Genomic DNA, 20175 nt, shown 5'->3' on the forward strand with positions numbered 1-20175 from the left:
GTACTTATTGATAATTTGTTATCTAATCTTCCTGAGCATGCATGAAATATTTTCAACTGGCCATGGACGTTTAGCAACCAGTAATGAGTCATTAAAGATAGACCATTCAAAAATAAATTGAAAAGAATGCTAGGTTTATCACCAGCCCAGTAGTCAAAACTTCGGTGTTGACATGAATATCAATAATGTGGTCATTTTGATAAATTTCCTGTTGCATTTTTGATTTTTTCGAAATCTAAGGATTTTCTTATCCCAAGCATAGATTGCCATATTTGGCACAACTTTTTGGAAATTTGTATCATCAATGCCCTCCAACTTTGTACTTGTTTTGCTTTACAAATATTTTGACATGAGCGTCACTGATGAGTCTTATGTAGACGAAACGTGCGTCTGGCGTACTAAATTATAATCCTGGTACTTTTGATAACTATCTACCCCCTCAAGCAAAGTTGAGGTTATATGTGTTTTGCTATTTTCAATGTCCCATTTAGCCACACACCTCTTCAATTGTTTCGGTTCTTATATATATATATATATGAATATAATTATTTTCTGTGACTGTATCTTACAATAGACAATAGACAATATTTTATTCGCACAAACACATTTACATTAAATGGTTATGGCATACAAAATTTAAAGACAATAAACTTACAATAGTTAAATTGATTACAATTATATTAGAGTGACAGTGGTATTCACAGCAAAGAAGAAAAAAGGCTATAAATATCAACAGTTAACACATTATTAATGTTCATGAACAATTGAAAAAAGAACACAAACAAAAATTAGGTTGGCATTGCATATTAAAAGAAATACAAGTTATACAGATGTTCTTAATAAAAGACAATCATTAATATACTTTATGGTGATTTTTATAATGACTGGAAGACTGATATTTAAAAGTACAGTCAAATGCTTAAGTGTTATAGTGGACTGCAATTTAATAAAATTTAAATTAAGATTTTTATTAATATTTTGTATATAGGTATCCCTTAATGATGTATAGCATGGACAGATTGAGAAGAAATGGTATTCATCCTCAATTTCTTGTCTGTTACAGGATAAGCAAATGCGTTTACTTCTTTCAATGTTGGTATAACGCCCTCTTTCAATTGCTAGGGAATGTGCACTTAGTTTAAATTTACTGAAAACTGATCGGTCAGTTTTGAATTTACATATATCAATATATGGGGGCCTTTTTCTAATTCTTTTAGTATGACAAAAGAAATTTAATTTTTCACATTTATTGATAGAACAATTTATAATTTGATAAGCCTGGTCATAGATTCTTTGTTGGATACTATTTATGTGATATTTTAAATTAAAAGTATCAAAAGTGAGATGACCAAAACCTAATTTATTTAACCAGTCTTTTACAATGTTAACCCATTTACTTGTTTTCTCTACATTATTATATATTTATGGACTTAAGTGTTAGGCGAATTTACAATATGGTTTAGAAATTTTATAGCTGAAAGCTGAATTTTAAAGTACAAAGGGATTCTGTTTGTCTCAGTTAAACAGGCTACATTTGTTGTTTTGCACTGTACACCTAAAATTTCTTTAATAAATTTAATATGTAAATGTTCAAATAGATCTGAATCTTTGAACACTTGGCTTACATCCCAAACTTCACTCCCATAAAGAGTTATTGGAACAACTAAAGTATCAAATAATTTTTCAAGCATACTGCAGGAATTATCTAAAGAGACTGTTTTTTTAATTTTAAACCAAGCCTTTCTCCCTTTTTCCATAAGATTTTTTTTTTGAATGACTTAAACTTCCTGAACAATTTATAGTTATTCCAAGGTAACAAATAGATTTAACAGTCTCAAGATGTTCTTTTTCTACTTTAAAATAATTACAGTGAGATTTTCCATTAGAATTGAATATTATAATTTTTGATTTTTGTTTGTTAACATCAAGTTTCCATAGGGAACAAAATTTAGTTAACTCATTTAGTGCATTTTGTAGCCCTTCTTGGGTTTCAGATAATAAAATAATGTCATCTGCATATAATAATGATGTTAATTTAACATCTCCTATAATAATTGGTTGAGTGTTTGCATGATCAAGGTCATTTACAAGGCCATTTATATAAATATTAAACAAAGTGGGGCTAAGTACATCCCCTTGTTTTACTCCATAATTTGATATAAATTCATGGCTCATACCATTTTGAAATTTAATTCTGCATTTGTTGTCATTATACATTGATTGGATGACATTAAAAAGCTTGCCTGGAAGTCTGTTTTGGAGTAGAATGTAGAATTAACCCTCCCTCCAGACAGTATCAAAGGCTTTTCGCAGATCTATAAATGCTGCAAAAATTTTCTTTTTGTTTTGTTTTATATTTGTCTACAATAGACTTTAATGAGAAGATATGATCTGCTGTTCTAGCTTTTTCTTTGAAGCCAATCTGATTTTCACTTATCAAATTATTAGTGTTAATAAACTTCATTAGTCTAGTGTGTATAATTTTATTGAATAATTTTCCCAAAGGAAAATGAATTACATGAATTTGTAGGATCCTTTACTATAGATAATTTAGCTGATCTTTAACAATAACATCTACATGCCTTTTTGACATGAGCGTCACTGATGAGTCGTATGTACTGTAGTACGCCGCTAGATTAAAACAGACGTGGACATGCCCACCGAAAGCTTTACTTTTGTGAAGCCCAGGTGTTCGTGTGGTCTAGCGGGACGGTTGCAGTGCAGGCGATCTGGTGTCACGATATCACAGTAGCATGGGTTCGAATCCCGGCGAGGGAAGAACCAAAAATTTGCGAAAGCAAATCTGTCACAATATCCACATTTAAAAAAAAAACTTTTCCTTCACATATCGAATCAAAATTTTCGACACACCTAAGAAAAATAAAGTGTTCTGTAAAACCATCTCAAGGTTTCCCTAAAAAAGAGAATGAGCAACCTCGAAACTCTTCGAGCAAAATACTGCGTTATGTGGCCAGGCAATATTCTTTTTCGGCAGACTTTTTGCGAACAATTGCCAATGATTATGTTTTTTGGGTTTCCCTTTTCTTTTTTCCCTGCAGAATTGCTATGAGAATATTACGCCAAATGTCAGCTTCCTCTAAAATTTGTTCTTTTTATCAATCAATCCTTCAGTTCTACTTGTTTTATCATCATGGCATTTAAGTTCTCTCAGTTTGAATTTTCTTGTTCATTTGACAAAAAAATACCCCAAAAAAAATAAATAAACTAAACCACAAAACAGATGTTCCTTCATCTTCTTTGCCACAAATAACAAGCTCTGTGGATTTACAAATAGAACATGAATATTCATCTGACGTTGGCTTTTAAGCAACAAACAATACATGTAAAGTTATCGCTATAAAGGGAAATCAATGTTTATTATTATTAATTTTGAAGTCTTCAACTTTATCTCGAAACCATGTGTTGTTATATATTTAAGATTATCCTCTGTGTTTAAAGGCAAAATTATTTCATCTGGCAAGGAATATGAAAGAAAAAAAATGATAATTTGTCTATATTATTTATTTATTTATTTTAACAAACAAAGCATCCTCACATTATTGATAATCCCTGAAATCATATTAGGGAATATGTAGAATAATTATTAAAATGTTCAGTGATTATGTAAAATCACTGGTCATTTTCAGGGATTATATATATAATTACTAATGATTTTAGTGATTCTACATATTCCCTGAAAAATCAGTTATTCTACATAATCCCTGATTATACAAATTCACTGTAACATATACACCGGTAACATATACATATGTTGATGCTTCAATAGTGCAGAAAATGAATAATCTGTCCTTTTAGTTCACAAAAATAAATAACCGATCAAAAACAAAGTTTTGTTTTAATCATTTTTTGACAATATTTTGGTATCAAAGCAAAATGTATAAATTCAGTTTAAGACCTAAGTTTCTTAATTTGGGACAACATCAAAAAACCAATGTGCATGATAAAGCATAAAAGGAAATTCACATAGTTAAGTCTGTGGCTGCTGTTTTTTTTTTTAAACTCTTGATCAAGTTTATAACAAAATTACTAGATTACAAAAGGAATGCATCACTAAACAGAATACGGAAAGGTACGGAAGCCGATAAGGGCCATTAAAAAAAAATAATTACGACATAGCAAGGCAATCAATGAACAAAAGACACATTGATCCCGACAAATCAGGGCTACATCTGAGGGAAAATAGAACTTGCTTCTTGCAAGGCACTCACCGTGAACACTATTTGATATGGAGACAAGCGTTTGGTTTTGAAATTTCAGCCTACACGAGGCATTTGCCTCAATGTAGTTACGGCCCTGTTATCCTGAGACAATATATCTCAAGTTAAATAAAATCATTTTTAAGACATTTCAATTATATTCAATTAAAAAAATGGGGATGTAGTATGGATTTTTTTTGGGGAAAAAATAATTTATGAAGAATCTGGTGCCATCTCATACTTTCAATTGGACCTGCTGAGTTTTCATTTTCAATACATTGCAATTCAAGTAAATAATTTTCAAACAACCACAGAACAAACCATTTATTTTTGTTATTAACAAGGCTGAATTATTTATTCCCCCCCCCCCCCCCCCAATTATCAAATGGTCGTCCCCTAATATAGGTCAACTCGATTGTAAAATTAGATGGGGTCTAAAGCAAAATACACGCGAAACGAAGCTACGTATTTTCATGCCCGAGCCCTATTAATTGTTTGTAGATGTTTCACATTGTTATAAATCAAATTTGAGAATTTGCTTAAAATCGGTCAGTGAACATGAATTTGACTTTGCCGGAACAAAAAATCTAAAATGTGAAAACTTTTTGAAATTTGAATTTTTAATATTGAATATCAATATCCGTCTATCGACGTAAAATAAAACCCTGAATTGAAAGATTCGCGTGTTTTGGTACGTTTCGTCATGTTTTGTTTCTCTTTCTAACTTTACATCTCGCTTTACATGTTATATGGACACGTAAAACAGTACAGCGATTCTTGTTTCTTTCCCCTTACCCTTTAGACCCAAGTTATGTCCTCGTTGAAGAAGAAGAAAATTCGCATTGGTATCGTAGGATATGGTCATTTAGGTAAAACTGGTTCTAAAATAACTTAACCATGTTAACATATTTATCCATGAAGCAAAAAACTTAGTTCATAAAGAGTTAATAATTTGGAGTCTCATCATTTGCTCATGAAAATACAAGAAAGGGATTCTGTTGTAGACCTGGAGATATCCCGCTAGTACCATTCATAGATTTTCACATCATTGGCGCTGCGAGCAATTACTACTTGTACAAACAAGTGTATATAGGTGCCTGGCAGTTCAGTTGATATGGGGTCATGGTGGTGACCAGCAGTCATAAGATGACCATGACACATCTAGGTGGAACTGGCCAGAGGATTTCCGAGTAGATGTCTCGGGGTTGTACAGGTAGTGGACCTGTGAGTTGCTCGGATGGATGGTACGCAGCCCGCAAAAAGAAAAAGGGGAAGAGTGTTGTAGACCTGGAGATTTAAAGGTAGTCCACCTAGTTGAGTTAGGGGAGATCTTCTTTGGCTCAATTGGTTAGAGCGCTGCCTTTAGAACCCGAGATTGAGGGTTCAAATCCCGCTAGTACCATTCATAGCTTTTCACATCAATTCTAAAATAAAAAGTGTTTTTTCAGTAACAGGTAATATATTGGTGATGTCAATGAATGTATTCATCTTTAGACCACTTTCGAGTTTGTAAGTCACGAAAAATCTGGTCAATTATGCACGCTATTATGACGTCTATAAACGTTCATCAAGCATCGTAGTGTCTTGCAATTTATTATATAGCTTTATTAGTTTTCAAACCTCTCACTGATCAACATTAGAACGAAAGTGACGACACTCCCAAACGCATGAATGATGTTCACTAAAACAAAAGTTTTTGACAGAAATGCATCAAACTCTAAAGTTGTCTATTGCTATAAAATGATTGATGATCATTGATGACTAAATATTAAATACTAATTAATTTAGTACTTGTATATAAAAAGAAGATGTGGTATGATTGCCAATGAGACAACTATCCACAAAAGACCAAAATGACACAAACATTAACAATTATAGGTCACCATACGGCCTTCAACAATGAGCAAAGCCCATACCGCATATAGTCAGCTATAAAAGGCCCCGATAAGACAATGTAAAACAATTCAAGTGAGAAAACTAATGGCTATATTTATGTAAAAAAATGAACGAGAAACAAATATGTAACGCATAAACACACGACAACCACTGAATTACAGTCTCCTGACTTGGGAAAGGCACATACATAAATAGTGTTTGTTTGACTAAGAAATGATTGTAACAACTGTTTGAAATGATATACATGTAGCCTCACAAACCAGTGGCGGATGCAGGAATTTTCGAAAGGGGGGATGCTAACCCAGGGCAAAGGGGGGGGTGCAAAACATATGTCCCGATACAAATGCATTGATCGGCCAAAATAAAGGGGGGGTGCACACCCCCGGAACCCCCCCTCTGGATCCGCCACTGCAAACGTTTTTATATGATCGCAAACATTTTTTGGATCGTATAATGGTACATGTATGATATCGTCGTCTTTAAGTTTATTAAGAAGGTTCAATACCACTAAAGGAAGGTTGGGATTGATTTTGGGGATATTCATCCTATCGTATAGGAATTAAAGGCCCAAAACAAGCATTTTTGGGAAAGATGGCCTCAAGCCGTCAATCCCCTATGGGGTTGGCCAGATTGACATCCTCTCACGTCATTCATTTTGTTTTAATATTTTAGAAAAAAAACCAAAAATCTTACTGAGATTGATGAGAAGGAGACACAAAAATGAATACATTGAATTGATACACTTTTTCACACATTCCCTTTGTTTCTTGTGAAACTGTTGTATTTTGAGCTTTTCCTTACACTATTTATGTTTCTTTTACAATCTGGAAAAATCTATATTTCGAAATATGCTAAATATATCCAACCTACATTGTAATGACGTCAGTGATGGAATGCCACACTACTCAGAAGCAGGTATATATCCTTTACTGATTATTAAAATCATTCTCAGAATTCACGTACTAATTTAAAACCAGTATTTATTTACTATAAACATAATTATATTTACCATGTTTACTGTAGATGATTCAAACATCAATATTATGCAATGCTTTAACATTTTTAGGTCAACTTATATAATAACTGAGGATGATTTGGGACAATGTGGGAGAGAAGGTCTGAGACCACAATTGTCCCTTGCTTTTCGTTGTTCTTGAATATAGTCCCTAGTGTAAACAGTGGGTTACTTGCCATTAATTATTATACCTCTTCCAAATTTATTTCTCCATGTTTAATGCCTCAAATTGTAAGTAGGGGGATGAAATTACACTGTAAAAAAATTTGGGTCCAGAATTTTACAGGAAAGTAGTGATTTGGTCCAGCTGAAAAAGGTTAAAAATTAGCACTTCGGAAGCTGTCAAAAGATTTCAAGACACCCTAAAGACAAAATTGTCCATATTTTGAGTTAGAGCCAATGAAGTTTTCTATAACTTTGATATAATTTGTCCCAAAATTAGTACAACACACTGTAAAAATTTCATTGAGAAAGCGCAGGTGGGATTTTTTTAATTTTCATTTATGTTCTAAAAGTAATGCACTACAAATTAATTGTGGTCTTGGACCAGAAACATCAGTTTTCATTCTTTCTGTAAAAGTCTGTTTTGAGAATCTTCCTCCAATACAGGAGCACCTCAATTGATGAGTAATTATTCACTAAAATAGTTAAATTATTAATTTTAAAGTCCTCGCCAAGGCGGCTCGGACTTTAAAATTGATAATTTAACTATCTCGATTGGATAAATCCGATAATCCACTGGTATCAATGTAAGAATCTATATCAATACATACATGACATACATGTATATGCAAGATGTGGAATAATGATTTTGCTAAGTAGGAGATTTTTTTTTATATTTTTCATTGACAGGTAAATACCTTGTACAAACAATTCAAGATGATGATAGATTAGAACTGGCATTCATTTGGAACAGGACACGGGAAGCATTAGATGACTTTAAGAACAAAGAGTTAATTCTAGAAGAACTGAATGATTTCCCACAGAGGTTGAATAACTAGCAATACTTCAATAACTTTACAGTATGAACATGATGTAATATTTCAGCTTCATGATTAGCCACATGTTTATCAAGTAGATATTTGGAAAAGTCAGCTGATAAAATTTACCTTTATTTATCAATTCTTATGAAACTTCAAAATAGCAAAGAGAATTTCATTTACTTAAATACAAAATGGGATATTACTATTATTAGTTTTATGTTTAAAGTCATATGAAACCTCAAATTAAAAAAAAAATTATGCATATGTTTTTTAAGACTAAATGGATAGTTTTCATTATAAAACCTATGTTTTTTTTAATTGTTTGCTTCAAGGAAGCAATTCAATGACATATTTGCAAAGTGACCTTAGCATGACCCATCTGGTAAAAATACGGTGGTCGTAATATGCATGGATCTCTCATTTAAATAAACTATTGTTTGGTTGTACATATTATACAATTTCTCAATACCCATGCTTATTTGTTGATTGTTTACTACATATATATACCTTATAAGGTGACAATCTGTAAACTTTAGTGTCAAAACACAACAAATAATTAGCCATCATATATTCACACAATAACAGAGAGAGAGAGAGAAAAAATTGATGATTAGACGATATGTTTGTGTAAAAATGATAAATCATGCACAGAAGACTAAGTGTGTGATAAATACATGCATTGGTTCAAGAATAGTCCATTTGCCAATTCCCGTAATTGACCCTGTAATTAGAGACCTTTTTTTTAGTTTTCTCCTATATGAGGGACATTAATTTTTTTATTAACAATGGAGAGCTAGCAGAATTAGAAAATTTACCTGTGTGTAATGTGAGTTATCTATAAGGTTTTTAAATCTTTTAATTACATTTATTTGTTGTTTAGCTAAATACTTACGACATTAGAAATTATTTTTCATGAAAAATTAGTTGAACCATAGATACATCATTTTCAATTAGTCATACTTTGCATTGGCAAAAGCCAATATTGTCCTGGATAGAACCAGTCTAAATTGACAAAGGGAAGTAACTTGTTTAAAAGTGTGTGACAACAGAATCAAATTGGTAATTGGCAAATGGACTATTGAATAAACATTATTTTTCATCAGTTTCATATGTATTTCATTTGTGATTGTCACAGAATATTCATTTTAGAACTTCAGTACACATATAGTACATTAATACACTGAAAAAAGGTCAATTGAACAATTGAGACAATGCCTTTGAAATTTAATTTAATGTTTGGCAACTACTGTCATAAATGTACTTCATTGTTTACTCAACTGTCACAGGTTAGGCCACCCTTAAAAAATTGTTTGTTTGGCATTGCCGACTCACACCATCAGCAGTTGGGTAGGTAGGTAAGGATTTTTTTTTATATTACATTTAAAAACTATATATATATATTGCAACCATAATCATTTTGACTCTAGATCACAGCCAAAAGCAGTGCAGCATTTTGCAGTTGTGTGCACAAACTGATGGTTTCTTTGATAGGGGTTAATGTCACATTCTACAACATATGGGTAATTTCATGTCAGACGTTCAGTGTTTTTGGAGGAGTAAACCAAAGTACCCAGCAGAAACAGATCTGTGGTAGGGAACTGCATTAACCATATAACATGTTAGACATGAAAATTGAATCTTAATTGTGGGACTTTCTATTGAACAGAGTCTCAATGTCACATCTTGAAGTTGCCTTCAGTTTTGTAAACTTGTCATATATCTTAATCAGTTCGACCACTACAGCTCCCTGTACATATAGATGATTTAAGCTTTGATTCATTGTTTGCTTGTTTGATGGGATTTAAAATTAACTTTCTACACCATATTGGCAAGTTCATGACAATCAGTTTATTAGTGGATGAAAGTGTAGTGCACAGAGGAACCTTATCATAAATGTCTAAACAATCTAACCTTTATTTTGTGGTTGCAAACTTATACCTAGAGGTGATAGACTAGCATTGATACATGTAAATTTTGTCGAACTAGAAAACAATCAAAGCCACTGCAGCCCCTGATCAGCTTTTGAGGATAGCAAAATATTACAAATTTAGAAGGTTGGCACAAGAACAGACATGAATGCCAGACAATATTTATAAATATGTTGCTGTCAGATATCTTTTCTGTTTTAAGAATTATCTTTTATATCCATGTTTAGAAAAAAGGGGTTGGGTTTTAAGTTTGTGATACACACAAGAGGCTAGTCTTTAAAATATGTATGTTTTGTACCAGGCTAACCTCTACAGGTACAAAACTGCTATAAACCTGTAAATCTGGGACCATACATGTATTGGTCTTTTAGCTTTGGTGCAGGTACACCTTTCAGCCATCAAGCCAAGACATCATTTTGAATAGATATAAGAAGATGTGGTATGAGTGCCAACGAGACAACTCTCCATCCAAGTCACAATTTGTAAAAGTAAATAATTTATAGGTCAAAGAATGCATTGTTTTGGAATTTACATGGCAACATGCTTTGTTATCTGGTTCAAGAAAAATGATAGATTTCACATATTCAAGAGATCTTTCAAAGGTTAAAGCTACAGATGTTTGTTCTGTCATGTCTTGGTGAAAAGCTTCTATCCCATGAAGTCAGGATGCCAAGCAGACACCAACAATAGTGTCACTGTCTGCTTTACCAAAGACGACATTTGAGTTCTCTACAAGGCCTTTCAGAACATCAATCCATGTTCCATGTAAAGATTAGGTGAAAATCTTATGATTTAATAAAACACCCCTCTCCCTTGAATGGAGCATTAGGGGATGCTATCCACTGCCTGTCTTTTTTACATTTTTGGCAGACTTTTTTCTAATCTATGCCATTCAAGCGCTTGCTCTGAATACAGTTTACATTTTAAATTAAAAAAATACGAATTTTGAAACACCAATAAAATTATTCGGGCGGCAAGATTTTCAGTGGGTTGGGCAGTAATGCCAAACAAATGAAATTTTATTTCAGGCCTTATAGATACTTTTCATACTTATTATAATGATATTTTTTTATTGTCATATCTGATATATATTTTCAGGCAGGCAGATTTAATTGTGGAGGTAGCCCATCCTAAAATTTCACATGAATGGGGACCTAAATTTCTTCAAAATGCTGATTATATGGTGAGCAAACCTTTTTTAAAAGATTGGGACAATAATTTCCTTACACCCTCTTGATTAAAAGGTGGGGAACAGCATTGCTAACCCAAGGTTCATCTGTTTCTATGTCTGTCTGTGTAGTCCTTTGTTTGTTTTAGATAATATGCCCATCTGTATAGCTCACAGGTCTGGCCATTGGAGAGCTTCAGAAGATATAAATTATTAAAACTTACTATGTTTACTCTCTTTAGATTCAGAATTTATTATTACATGTATTATTATAATTATGTAAATTTTTAATCACTTGTTGTTGAGTGTCTGCCATAAACTTTGCATTCTCCAATAATCTTTTCATGTTAAACTACTCTGCTGGTTTAAATCAAAATTGGACTAAGAATTAAAATGTTAAGGGGGTCAAGATTCAAAATTGTGTTTTAACTTTTCAACCCATGATTGCTGTTACTGGAGATAGATTAATGGTTAAAATACATGTATTATAAATCGAAAATAACCTTGTAAAACTCATAAGTTTCCAAATTTTAGAAAATAATTCTCTTTAGTAATTAAGCTGCTAATACAAAAATGATCTATACATGCTATAAGAAATATGATTGTTGTTCCCTGAAGTCAAAATCTTGTTTGAATAAAATAAGTGGGCCATATTTAGCCTAAACAGTGATGGTAATTTAAATTGTAAAGCTAATTGCTGCAATATTTAAACAACTGGATACCCTTTTTGAGCACTTGAGATCACCCCCAGATTTTATGGGGGTTCATTGTGCACAGTCTTTAGTTTCATATTCCCCACTTGCACAGCTACATTTGCATAGGTACTATTTCAGTACCAAAAATCTGTAGTACTGGAAATCTACTTTTCATATTCAGTACTATTTTTTTACTTTAAAATTATTGTAATATTTAGTTACCTTTATTTTACAGTACTTGATTTGTACTGGAAATTTAAGTACTGCAGATTTTTGGTTACATCATTAGATTTTCAGCATTTTGAAAGTTTGTCTATTTCAAATCTCTTATAGTTATGATCTTCAAACATGATATACTGTGATCATTGTTGGTACTATTTCTGTACAAATATTTTAGGTATAAATCAAGTACTATAAAAAACAGGTAACTAAATATTAAAAGCAAATTTCCAGTACTACAGATTTCAAGTACAGAAAAAGTACTTTTGCAAAAGTAGCAGTGTAACTTTTGTTCTGTTTCAGTTGGGATCACCTACTTTCATTGAGATAATCTGTATTCTGTTTCAGATAAGATCACTTACCGTTCATTAAGAACCTATTTTCTATTTCAGATAGGATCACCTACCGTTCATTAAGAACCTATTTTCTATTTCAGATAGGATCACCTACCGTTCATTAAGAACCTATTTTCTATTTCAGATAGGATCACCTACCGTTCATTAAGAACCTATTTTCTATTTCAGATAGGATCACCTACCGTTCATTAAGAACCTATTTTCTATTTCAGATAGGATCACCTACCGTTCATTAAGAACCTATTTTCTATTTCAGATAGGATCACCTACCGTTCATTAAGAACCTATTTTCTATTTCAGATAGGATCACCTACAGCTTTAAGTGACCAGACATTAGAAACTTCATTGAGGAATGCTTCAGATAAGCATGGACTGTATATTCCAAGTGGTGCATTCTGGGGTGGGGAGGACATAAAAAAAATGGCTGATAGAGGAACATTACAAGTAAGTCTCTTCTACTTCAAAACACTTTTAAACTCGAGTTAACAGTAACTAAGCATATTCTTTATTAGTCAGATTAGTTATTACTGGGTACTAGTAACCTATTTATGTGGTGAACATTGCTGGGTTAACGTTTTAGAACCAACAAGACAAGAATTAGGTATTTAACTAGTAGTCCCCTTTTACTTAGGTTGATTGATTGATTGTTGATTGCTTAACGTCCAGTGGCAAATATTTCATGGCTTCTACTTAGATGGTAGAGAACTAAAAAGTCAACACCATTCAAGAAAACAATTTCAAGTATAGTTTAAGTATTTGATACTCTGTCTGTCTGTCTTTCTGCATGTCTGCCGGTCTTTGTCTGTCTCTCTCTCCGTCGGTTGGTCCAGCAAATAAGTTTTCTGCTTTTTTCCTTCATGCTTAAAGATATTGATTTGAAATTTGGTTTATTGTTTTATTATGACAAGTTACAGATCAAGTTTAAATTTAGTTTGGGTCTGACAATTTTTTACAAAGTTATGGTCAGAGATGGGTCCAATTGATTAAATTACAATTTATACCCTGTCATTTGTACGATTAAATTGAACTAAGGATTACACCATTTCTCAAAGAAGCTGATTAAATTAATGACTTCATTGGCAAGGAATCATGATTATATTTGTTTATTTAACAATTATTTATATTTGCATAAAAAATTGTAAAAATAGTTATTTTCTTTGGTTACATCTTCTGAAATCAGACTCGGACTTCTCTTGAACTGAATTTTAATGTGCGTATTGTTATGGGTTTACTTTTCTACATTGGTTAGAGGTATAGGGGGAGGGTTGAGATCTCACAAACATGTTTATCCCACACACATTTTTGCGCCTGTCCCAAGTCAGGAGCCTCTGGCCTTTGTTAGTCTTGTATTATTTTAATTTTAGTTTCTTGTGTACAATTTGGAAATTAGTATGGCGTTCATTATCACTGAACAAGTATATATTTGTTTAGGGGCCAGCTGAAGGACGCCTCCGGGTGCGGGAATTTCTCGCTACATTGAAGTCCTGTTGGTGACCTTCTGCTGTTGTTTTTTTATTTGGTCAGGTTGTTGTCTCTTTGACACATTCCCAATTTCCATTCTCAATTTTATTAAAAAAAAATTGCTTACAAGCTAAAAAAAAATGACTACAAACGTGTGCTATCTATTTTAGGCATTAAAAGTAACAATGACCAAGCATCCCAGTAGTTTTAAGTTGGAAGGTGATTTGAAGAAAAAAATTGAAGAAGTATCTGAAGAGCCATTAGTCCTCTACGATGGTAAAACATGTTATTATTCACAAACATTGTGCATGTCACCAGTCAAATAGTGGCCTGTAATTATTAGTGATTTTTGGGGGGAAAAAACAAATAAAAAGGTGCTTATGCTCAATTTCTAATTGAGAGATCAACAAGAAAAATAAGAAAAAAACATGTTTTTTCCCATTGCATATCATGTTATGTCATTTTATTTACTCTATATAGTTTGCCTGTATTGTAAGTTACAGTGTGCTAGTGACCTAATACAATATATATGGGGTCACTAAATGTCATATGGGGTGAGAGCTATTGCTTTTAATCAATCATACCCTTAGAAATGTATAGCAGTTAAGATAATAGAGCTTACATAGCTATCCTGGTACGATATACATGATATAGAACAACCAAATAAACTGATAATGACAAAAACATATAATAATAGAAAATAACACAAAGACTAGACTCTGAGATGAACAAAACAGTGCATTGGGCACAACATTCTTTTAACTGTTAATTCCTCAGGTTAATTCACAAATTATTGCCATGTTTTTATTATTTTTAAAAATGCATGAATATTGAAGAAATTTATCAAAGAAATACTCAGAATTCAAGTTTTAAAATGATGTGTATGAGTATTATTATACTTGTGAGGAAAAATTTCTATAATTTGTATGGTGCATGAAACTAACTTATATCTTAAATAAAATATCAATCATTGTTAAGTAAATATTAAAAATAGGAGTTATCTTCCTTTGTCCTACTGTAGTTGAACTTTACTTGTACCAGTTTTGCCAATACCATGTTGTGATATATTTTAAGTTCCCTCTGCTTAATGAATGTTATCTTTACCCCTTAGTGCTCACAGTCACTTTGTTTTGTATATTTGCTTTTGGACAGGAGAGCTATAAAACAGGAACTCTATGTATTCCAAAAGTCAATGAAAAGATGATCAATAGAAATGCATTATCATTTGTTTACTCCACTTAAAACAGAGTTCTCAGAATCATTTTATATCTGGTTGTTCCTGAAGAAAGACTGATGGTCCTCACTACTATTTCTATTTCAAAATAGCAAAAAATTCTGTCAATCCTTAGTAAATTTTGAGGGTCAAATCCCTTGGAACACTGCTGTTTTCGAGGAACTCTGCTTAAAACCTTGTCAAAGATGTGAAAATATTGTTTAAAATGTTATATTTGATTTGTGTCTTTTGGTAGCACAGTTAAACATGTTCATATCATTTCAGGGTTTTAGCAACACTATAATATCTTCTCCTTCATCATTTCTACTTGTAGGTCCAGTCCGTGACCTTTGTCCTCTAGCACCTAACAATGTGAACACAATGGCAGCAGCAGCATTAGCAGCTCATAACCTTGGGTTTGATAAAGTTCAAGGATCAATTATTGCTGATCCCAAGTAAGTGCAGTATACTATGAAGTATCATATTTACTGCTGTAATGTTTTCAAACATGATGCATACCTGATATTGTGGGACTTCTAAAAGGAGATGACATTCTCTAAAAAGACTCTCTCCTTTAACCGTTCCAAATAAAAATCATTAATTTCAAGTACATAAATATTTGAAGAAAATTGAAAGAAAGATATCATTTGAAATTTGAATATTTATCAGATGTTGATATAAAACATAGAATAAGGTTCTGGGTGTAATGCCATTATGTTAGGTGCATTGTTAGAACCTTACAGTGTTTAGTAGCATCTTGATCAGATTGATTGTTGCTGAAAAATGTTCATCCTTGATCTTATAATCAGCATGTAAAATTTATATAGGTACTGGTATGAACATACTATAATTGGTTTTTTGTCTTGCCATAATGGAGTCAAAAAGTCGTACATACTCTATGTATGCTGTTCTGGCATGAGCAGCAGTGTCAACAATGTATTAGTCCATGATTAGGTCAGTTTATGGAGAATCACTAGTGATAGGAAAATGATATTTGGTATTCAGTTGTATTACATTGGCACATCTTATTTCCATGGAGATTATTAGGCCCTGTTCCCTCAGTCATGGTCAATTGACTTATAAATTTTTGATTAGTTTACATGTTTTAGTTCGTGATTGGTCAATTTATGGGGAAACACTAGTGGTATGCGGTTTTATACTCCAACTTCTTTTATACTGAGTTTAACTGAACATATTGCTATGTGTTTCTTTATTCTACATTGGCTAGAGGTATAGATGGAGGGTTGAGATCTCACAAATCATGTAAAAACCCACCACATTTTAGGCCTCTCCTAAGTCAGGAGCCTCTGGTCTTTGTTAGTCTTTTATGTTTTTTTAAATTTTAGTTCATTTATATGTTTTGGAGTTCATTTTGGGGCCAGATGAGGACCACCTTAGGGTGAGGGATTTTCTTGTTGCGTTGAAGATCCATTGGTTGCCTTCAGCTGTTGTCTGCTCTTTGGTCAATTGTTGCCTCTTTGACCTATTCCCCATTTTTGAATCCATTTCCTACTTTTTTGGTACATTTCTATGTAAATTATTTAGCCGCTTGCCCTTCTGACATCATGATTCATTGAATTTGAATCTTTTGCGTATCTGTTATCAATTAATGTATTGCTATTATTATTTTAACATTTGCATTTAACTATCAAACTAACAAAATGAGAAGATAAATAAGAAATCTCAAATAATTATGTTTGCTATCTTTTCAAAAACTTCTGTGAAGAAAATAATCCCACCATTATATCCAAGGGTTTTATTCACATTTACTTATTCATTTTTTTCCAATTAATTTTGAGATATGTTTTTTCATGACAGATTAGAAAACTGGCATATTGTGGAAGTAGAGACTTGGGGACCTGGATCAGTAGAAAATAACACAGCATTTCATGTTAAAACTGTACGAAAGAATCCAGCAAAAGTTGGAGCAGTCACAGGCAGTGCTACATATGCTTCTTTCTTTAGTAGTATACTTGGTAAGTAACTAGATTCTTTCTTTAGTAGTATACTTGGTAAGTAACTAGATTCTTTCTTTAGTAGTATACTTGGTAAGTAACTAGATTCTTTCTTTAGTAGTATACTTGGTAAGTAACTAGATTCTTTCTTTAGTGGTATACTTGGTAAGTAACTAGATTCTTTCTTTAGTGGTATACTTGGTAAGTAACTAGATTCTTTCTTTAGTAGTATACTTGGTAAGTAACTAGATTCTTTCTTTAGTGGTATACTTGGTAAGTAACTGGATTCTTTCTTTAGTGGTATACTTGGTAAGTAACTAGATTCTTTCTTTAGTAGTATACTTGGTAAGTAACTAGATTCTTTCTTTAGTAGTATACTTGGTAAGTAACTAGATTCTTTCTTTAGTAGTATACTTCATGTACTTGGTAAGAAACTGGTATTGATCTAGATAGACAATAATAGTGCATTGACTTGCCATATCAATGATATAAGGATGAGGCTTAGAAACTGGGAAATGCCAGGCTCTGCTGAGCTTCTTCACCATTTTAGGCAGAACCCTTATATAGTTGGTATGCCAAGTCAATGCACTATTATTGTCTTTATACTGCAATCTAGAAAAAAATATATTCAATTGTTTAAAGTGTAAATGTTATTTATTTGATTTAATATTAGGAAAAATCTCCCTCTAAAAAAGCCTCATACTGGGATCAGGCGAAGAATTATACAACACAATGAAATGTACATTACCTATTGAAAACTGCAATCGATGGTGAACGAATTCGTTTGAGTATGGACTAATATATCAACAATAAGCATAAACCATAATAATTTATAGGTTTCAAACAAAAGATATTAAAAAGTGAAATATGCTTTTTCCAAAAATTGAACAAGAAATAAGTTTGAATTTTTCCACGCTTCAATGTATACATTGGAAACAAGAACAGGTTGAGGAGGTGGTATACATAATTAAATATAGTTTCGGCAAATTCTAATTAAATATGCATGAGGAAAAGTGATATCAGGTCAGTGACTGTATATGACATACTCATAAATTTACAGTCAACAAATTTTGACTGCTCAAATAGAATGAGTGCAGTATAAAATGTGTTATATGTCCCATAAAAAATTTCAGCATTTAAACATGCCTGTAATTCAATTTCTCAGTATTATTGATTGTTAAAAAATTTGTCTCTTTCTGCATGGCTAGTTGTTCATATGAAACTGACAATGGCATGGCTAAAAAAAGAAAAAGACAAACAGACAAATATTAGTACATATACACAAGACACAACATAGAAATCTAAAGTCTAAGCAATACAAACCCATCAACATAGGCTATAAATCTTTATTGTAGCTATGGCCCTTAAAGGTGGTATGAAAGTATAAAATAGAATTGATAGACTTTTTCCTACTTTCGGCTGTTATCTGCTCTTTGGGTGGGCTGTTGTTTCTTTGACACATTACCCATATCAACCTCAATTTTATTTATTTGCCTAACGTAGTATATGTTGATATATGTTCTAAAATATAATAAAATTGATAGGTCACTGCACATTTTCTCAAGCTAAAGGTTGTGACAAAATGACACATGTTGTATGGATTATCCAGGATACATCATTATGTGGTTAGAAGCTTAACTAAATGATAGAAAATTGTAAAATAAAATATGAGAAGATAGCTGTTAGAAAATGCTTTGTGAATATCAAAAAGAAAGAGTCACTGTACCTTTTTCCAGCTAAAATACAAAATAGCAAAATTCCATGTAGATTTCTTCAGACAATGCACTATTTCAGAGTTTAACTTACCTCTCTTTAAAAAGATAATTTGAAAACATTAAAAATAAAGCAAAAATAATCAACACTTATAAAACTATTTGTACTTCTAAGTTATAATCTTATGAATTTGTTCTTTTAATAAAATTCACACTATTTATCTGCATTCCTGCATCAAATATTCAAGACTTACAAATAAGTTAACAAGCTTCGGTCAAAACCATTTGATAACTCATTATTGGAGATAGTGCTTATATCTTTTAATCAACATGATTGTATTATATGACAATACCAATACCAAAAATCCAGACTAAAATAAGGCTTATACAAAATCAGATACTTGAATTCAGTCACAATGTCGCGGGTGTTCTAGTTATAAAAATAAAGAGATGTTTGCAAATGAGACAAATATTTGCCCAAGTTTAAATAAAGTGGATGTGAGCATTTATAAATAGCTGTATGAATTCTATTATAAGACAAACCGTTACCATATAATCTGTTTTAAAAGGCCCTGACATGAAAAATGTATACATGTAGTACACATTGTTTGAAAAATACTTTCAATTTAATTTAAGCAGCAATTTATAAACTGGAAATTATATTAAAGTAGACTTATTTATTTCTGGTTGCAGGAGCTCATGGCAAAGGACCTGGTCTTCATCTTTGCTGACAACACCTAGAAAAGATCATACAATTTGATGGTATTTCCAAGTGTTGAGGTGTATGACATTGCCATATTCTCAAACATACCAGATAGACTAGCTACAAAGAAGGTGGACATGATTTCACTTATAAATTGAAATGTGGAACGCAAACAGAATAAAACATTGAAAGCATACACACAATAGTTGTTTCAATATTTTTACATAAATGAATAGTGAATTAGTTTAAGTCACAAAAATCTAAAGAATTCCTGTAAAAAGATCTAAACATGGGTCCTGTATCTTCTAATGGAGCTTTTCCTGGTCCACTAGTAGGCACTAATACCATACCTGTCAACTGACTGACCCGTATTCTGCAGGTGTGACCCGAGATTTCACAATTCTGCATTGTTCTGATAAATCACTCGGGACACCCGCTGGGTCATTGAATAACCCGGTAATACTTAAAACGACCTGTTTTCACCCATATTTCTTAGCCGTGAGATTGATTTCATAAGTTATATTCCTTTGAAATACCGGCGAATTCGTAATTCTTCCCTGAACAGGAAGTCCACCAAGCTGTGTAAACTGTCATATTAAGTGCATGGCTTCACTTGACAGGGGCGTATTGCATTTCCGCTAATTTTTCAAAGTC

At 32.3% G+C, this 20175-nt stretch overlaps 1 protein-coding gene across 1 annotated transcript; it reads left to right on the forward strand.

The window, feature by feature from the left end:
• Positions 1–4948: 4948 nt before the first annotated feature.
• LOC134681056 (aspartate dehydrogenase domain-containing protein-like) lies at positions 4949–19717 on the forward strand. The gene is made up of 8 exons (XM_063540459.1): positions 4949–5086; positions 7981–8116; positions 11138–11222; positions 12778–12921; positions 14109–14214; positions 15486–15606; positions 16970–17127; positions 19512–19717. Exons 1-8 carry the CDS (start codon positions 5029–5031, stop codon positions 19547–19549), a joined length of 846 nt encoding a protein of 281 aa, XP_063396529.1. The 5' UTR covers positions 4949–5028; the 3' UTR covers positions 19550–19717.
• The last annotated feature ends 458 nt before the right edge of the window (positions 19718–20175 follow it).

Source organism: Mytilus trossulus, chromosome 8, assembly GCF_036588685.1.
Source record: "Mytilus trossulus isolate FHL-02 chromosome 8, PNRI_Mtr1.1.1.hap1, whole genome shotgun sequence".
Classification (NCBI taxonomy): domain Eukaryota; kingdom Metazoa; phylum Mollusca; class Bivalvia; order Mytilida; family Mytilidae; genus Mytilus; species Mytilus trossulus.

Excerpts from the sequence above, each read along its gene's own strand:
- LOC134681056 (XM_063540459.1), top strand. The coding sequence starts at position 5,029 with ATGTCCTCGTTGAAGAAGAAGAAAATTCGCATTGGTATCGTAGGATAT. Across the intron at positions 14,215-15,485 it reads GCCATTAGTCCTCTACGATG|GTCCAGTCCGTGACCTTTGT; the intron begins GTAAAACATGTT and ends TTCTACTTGTAG. Across the intron at positions 15,607-16,969 it reads TCAATTATTGCTGATCCCAA|ATTAGAAAACTGGCATATTG; the intron begins GTAAGTGCAGTA and ends TTTTCATGACAG.